We start from the raw sequence: 5,232 nt of genomic DNA on the forward strand, positions 1-5,232 counted from the left end.
CTGCTGAACAGCTTTCTCTCCTCCTCCCTTTGCTTCTCTAAGACTTGCACAAGGTTCTTCAGGAGGGAGAGATCTGAGCTGTGCTCTCTGCCCTGTTCCACCTTTCCCTTCCCTCCTGGAGTTAGATTCCATACGAAATACTTCACAAATTCTGGCCTGTTCAGTCAAGCCCGAGGCTGTGCTGATCCCTTCCCTCTCGGCACACCCACAGGCATGGGGAGGGACCTCTCCTGGTTTCTCAGGATCCTCTCCTGGGATGAGGCCAACGCTGGGTCACGGGGCTGAGCCCTGTGGTCTCCACGGGGCAGTGGGTTTGATGGCCTTGGATGGTATTTTATCCAGCTGAGGTCTCTCATGGAAGTGGGGCTGTCAGTAGCTCAGCCCAGCTGACCTTTAAATGGAACCAGAGTGCAGAGATGTCGAGAGAGTGCAATTAGCAAATCAAGTGGCAAACTGTGCAGAGCTATAAATATTATAATTGAGTTGTGCCTACTGCTCCCTTGCACTTTTCTAAATACCCACAATAGACTGTAAATTGCTATAAATAAACAGGCAGGGAAATCAAATCCATTTTTTGCTGGAGTTGATTCCGTTTGTGATTTCACTCTTGTAATATTACTTTATTTTTTTTTCTTTTCAGTCTTGTGGGAATATTTACAAAGGCCTTTCCCAGACAGGAGCCTGGGGCTGTTTTGATGAATTTAACAGGATCTCAGTCGAGGTCCTTTCTGTGGTTGCTGTACAGGTAAGTGGTGAAAAGCTTGTGGATAAATACAAGCCTGACTTCCTTCCTGCCTTCCTCCCTCCCTCCCTTCTGGGTCTAGGTGTTGTCCAGATCCTAAATCTCATTGGAATCCCCTGAAAATGCCAGTTAAATCAACTGCCAGGGGAGCTGGAGTGGCAGCTGGGTGCTCAACTGCACTGTCCAGAGACAGTCAGCTCCCACAGGGGCAGAACTGAAGGGTTTGAGTCTTGGGGGACTTCAGTACCAAAAATTGAGTTGCCAAGATATCAAAGTTCTTTTGGTCCCAAATGTCAGCTGCCAGTGCAGGTTTTGGGATCCCAGTGTTTGACTGAGGTGCTGAATTCTTCCTAGACCCTCTTTGGGGCTTGGCATTGCATTCTACACTTCTGTAAATGTTTTGGTCAAAGGAATTGTTCTGAACCCCTCCACGACCTCCTCACTCTCATCTTTCGTTCTCTCATTGTTGTCCCTCATGTGATGTCCCAGAGAAGTCCCAGGCAGGTACAGGAGTTGGGGTACAGGAGTTTGTGTGTCGTTCCCTCCCTGCTTCCCTTCCACCAGGTTCTAGTCTAAAGTTGTCATTGAAAAACCTCTTTGAGGATGTTAAAATAAAAGGGGAATCTGAACAAAAGAAGCCCAGCTATGACTCAACTGCTAATGATTCCCTGGCTCCTGGCTGGAGCAGTGTCTGAGTGAGAGGCAGGGCTGTCACTCCATCATCGCCTCTCCCGCTGCTATTAGAGGGTAACCATGGCGATGGTTAATTGGCTGCCTTAGTCATGCAGCTCGTGTCCATGTGGGTCCTTACAAAGAGAAACTCCGTTAATTGCTTGGCTTTAGCATGGCAAACAGGTGTAACTTGGGGGCAGCCAGCAGAGAGAGATTCCTCCCTCGCTGAAGTGCTGCTATCAAGGAGGTGAGCTGGCTGCAAGGAACTGCTCCTTTGGGAAGGAGGGTCTGGCTGTGATGGACTCACTCCATCCAGTGGAAGGTGGGCAGTGAGGTGGCCTGGCTGTGATGGACTCACTCCCTTTGGAAAGTGAGGGATGAGAAGAAAAAAGCTGCAACCAGGCAAATATCAGTGAGTGAAGGTATCAGGGGAGGTCTCCCAGCTTCTGCCTTGTGGGTTTGGGTTTAAATTAAGCATCTGATGTCCCCAAAATCTTTAAAAGCAATATCAAGGGATCAGTTTGCAGTTGAGCTGAGGCCAAGTTTTATGGGGAATGCAGGTCCTCAAGGAGCAGAGCAAGCACAGGAGCTCTGGGCTGTCATGAAGGGCAGTGTGTGAGGAGGGGTGAAGGGGCGTGGGAGGAATCAGGGCAGACTCTTTGGGGCTGCTGTGGGTGTTGGTTGTGCTCTGGGTGCCTCCACAGCCCCGTGTCTCCTCTCCAGCTCTGGCCTCCTGCGAGGTTGGGAAGTTGAAGAGCTGGTTTAGCCTATGGGGTTTTTGCTGTGAGATCCAGGTGGCTTTGGAGGCATTTCCTTCTCCCCTTACGCACATCCATCAGTGTCTTGCGAAGCAAATTCTTGCAACTCCTTTCAGTTTGAGTGCCTGGTCTCTTCAGCTCTTTTCTGCTTTTTCTGAGTTGGATTGTGATGGGAAACACACAGATTTACCCCAAACAGTGTGTAAGGCTTTACATGGTCAGTAAAAACACAAACCAGAGCAGTGATAAGCCCCAGTCACCGTGGGCCAAGTGCAGGGAGGGCAGCACTGCTGTCTGGGGTTTTTCATACCTGAGCACCAGCGCTAAACTCTGCCTTGGTTCCTAGGTGAAGAGTGTGCAGGATGCCATACGGGAGAAGAAGAAATCCTTCAATTTTCTTGGAGAAGACATTAAGTTAGTCCCCTCAGTCGGGATTTTCATCACCATGAACCCTGGTTATGCAGGACGAACCGAGCTGCCTGAGAATTTAAAAGCTCTCTTCAGGTGAGTCGAGGCCAGGTTTTGTCACTAGTGTTACAAGAGTGGCAGAAATCGTCTTGTGGAACATCCAGGTTTGGCTTCATTTTCTTGGGAAATTCCCTTGCACTGGGGATTCACAGATGGTTTCAGCCTTGTGCCCAGGCCTGGATCAGGGAATGCACAAGGGGAGCAAGGGAGCTCTGTCCTGTGCCGTGGGAAAGGCGGTGTGGGCAGACTGGGAAGGTCTCCAGTGGCTCACGGGAGAGGATGTGGAAAATAAAGCTACAAACCCACTGCCCTTGAGCTCTGTAGCCATCACTTGCTCTGCAGTCCTTTGCTGCCTGTCTCCCTAGGCCCTGTGCGATGGTTGTGCCAGACTTCGAGCTGATCTGTGAGATTATGTTGGTGGCCGAGGGCTTCCTTGAGGCCCGGGCCTTAGCCAGGAAGTTCATCACGCTGTACCAGCTCTGCAAGGAGCTCCTGTCCAAGCAGGTGAGCCCTGTGCTGTGCTCTGGATCCCCCAAATCAGGAATGTGACACTCTGCCATGCATCCCCATGGCTGAAGCTTCACGGCGTTCAGTTCCTGACTGCCTTTGTGGCAGCTGCTGGGAGAAGGGAGGGTTTGTGGTCGTCAGAGCTATGGCATTTTCAAACTGCTCTCCTGGAGGATCTGCAGGGACAAAAGCACTTGACCAGCTGCATTAGTGAGACTTTTCAAATGCCACCAAGGTTGGGGCAGTGTGCAGTGACCCTGTGCTTTCCAGTCTCTTAGTTCCTATTGATTCTCCTGCCTGCGAGGGGTTCATGATGACTGTTCCTCTCTTAGTCCAACTAAATACTTCTCTTTCATGTCAAGTGTTGACCATGCAGGGCCACTTCCAGTGTAAAACTCTGGTTAATCAGATTTTAACTCGTCATCATCTGCATAGATCAAAGCTGGGGCCAGTGGTGAGTGGAGTCAGGGCTCCAGATGGAAAACCTGATCTTGGCTGTGCCAGCATGAGCTTGGGTGGGTTTCTGCCTTGTCAGGGAAGCTTTGTGCTGTGCAGCTGGAGGCCCTGTGGGAGCTGTGGCCTCCCACATGAATCAGTCAAGCTGTTGGGCTGTGCTCTGCAGGGTCTGGAGCAGAAATAGAAGGACTTGCTTGTTGGCTTGAGTTCCTCTCATGCCTCTTTAGGATTCCTTTTCAGCAGTGCCCCTTTTCCTTTCCCTGCCCCTTCTTGGTTGACTGTACCCAGGACCAAATGTGCCTGGTAACCTGGGGATGGGCAGGATGGAGAAATTTGGGTGTCTGAGGCCTCAGAATGGACTAACAAGCCTTTCACCTCAGTAGCTCCTGCAGATTCAGGGCTCTGGCTGGCCTTGCTTAACGTGCACAAAGGCCAAGCAAACTGCTTTGGGGTTTAGGGAAAAAAATTGCTTAGGTCTCCAGAGCACAAATCCTCCTGCTGACTTAGTGCCAGCTCTGAGCCCATGTGATGGCACGAACAGCTGAAATATTTGACTCTTTAGTACTGTCCCTGGTGGGAAGCTCACCTTCTGAAATGGAGACCAGCTGACTCAGGCTGGTGGAGGTCTCTGGCCACGACACAGATAGTGGATTTGGCTGCATTTCCATTGCTGACTGGCCTGGCAGCTGGGGCTGCTGGTTCTTGCCCCTGTGCTGGTACTGTCTAGGCACAAACCCATCTCTGTTTTTATTTCCTTCTTCCCCCCCATGTAGGATCACTATGACTGGGGTCTGCGGGCCATCAAGTCAGTGCTGGTGGTGGCGGGCTCCCTCAAACGTGCGGACCCCGAGCGGCCGGAGGAGCAGGTCCTGATGCGCTCCCTCCGTGACTTTAACATCCCCAAGATCGTGACAGACGATGTGCCAGTGTTCATGGGGCTGATTGGGGACCTGTTCCCTGCGCTGGATGTGCCTCGGAAGCGTGACCTGGCTTTCGAGGCCGTGGTGAAGGAGGCTGTGCTGGAGCTCCGGCTGCAGCCTGAGGACAACTTTGTGCTCAAAGTAAGACCAGGGGATAATTCTGCTCTACCTACACCATCATCAGCTCATTTGGGTTTTCTCAGCCATCTTTGGCTCTTTAAAGAGGGCTCTGCACAATCACAGTATCATGGAATGGTTTGGGTTGGAAGGCACCTTAAAGCTCAGCTCACTCCAACCCCTGCCATGGACAGAGACACCTTCCATTAGGCCAGGTTGCTCCCAAGCCCTGTCCACCTGGTCTTGGACACTTCCAGGGAAGGAGCAGCCACAATATTCCCCCTGCAGACAGGGTCTGGTGCAGTTGCAGCTGCTCCTAAAGCCAGCGCTGCCTCTTCCCTGGATTTACAAAGAGACCGACTCTTGTAGGCTTGTGCACATGCAGCCCTTGGAGAGAGAGCCTCCTTGGCTGGTGGCTGTCACATAGTGCTGGAGGTTTGCCTGCCTGCTCAGGATTTCACCCATCATGGTTAGGGTGGTCAGGCCAAACTCGGGGCTAAATCCCTTTGTGTCTCTGGGTCACAAATTTCTGCAGAAGAGGCCCAATGAGAGCCAATTCCATAGAATGGTTTGGGTTGGAAGGGACCTGAAA

At 51.6% G+C, this 5,232-nt stretch overlaps 1 protein-coding gene across 1 annotated transcript in view; it reads left to right on the forward strand.

Annotated features, from left to right (window-relative positions):
• The window catches only part of DNAH9 (dynein axonemal heavy chain 9), a 135,002-nt gene that overhangs the window by 14,784 nt on the left and 114,986 nt on the right, over positions 1-5,232 (forward strand). Inside the window, exons 12-15 of the mRNA XM_017737716.1 lie at positions 641-745; positions 2,519-2,676; positions 3,006-3,144; positions 4,377-4,664. Of these exons, the coding sequence (XP_017593205.1) occupies positions 641-745; positions 2,519-2,676; positions 3,006-3,144; positions 4,377-4,664 (690 nt within the window). The remainder of the gene's footprint in view (positions 1-640; positions 746-2,518; positions 2,677-3,005; positions 3,145-4,376; positions 4,665-5,232) is intronic.

This window comes from Corvus brachyrhynchos, unplaced genomic scaffold, assembly GCF_000691975.1.
Source record: "Corvus brachyrhynchos isolate BGI_N302 unplaced genomic scaffold, ASM69197v1 scaffold236, whole genome shotgun sequence".
NCBI lineage: Eukaryota > Metazoa > Chordata > Aves > Passeriformes > Corvidae > Corvus > Corvus brachyrhynchos.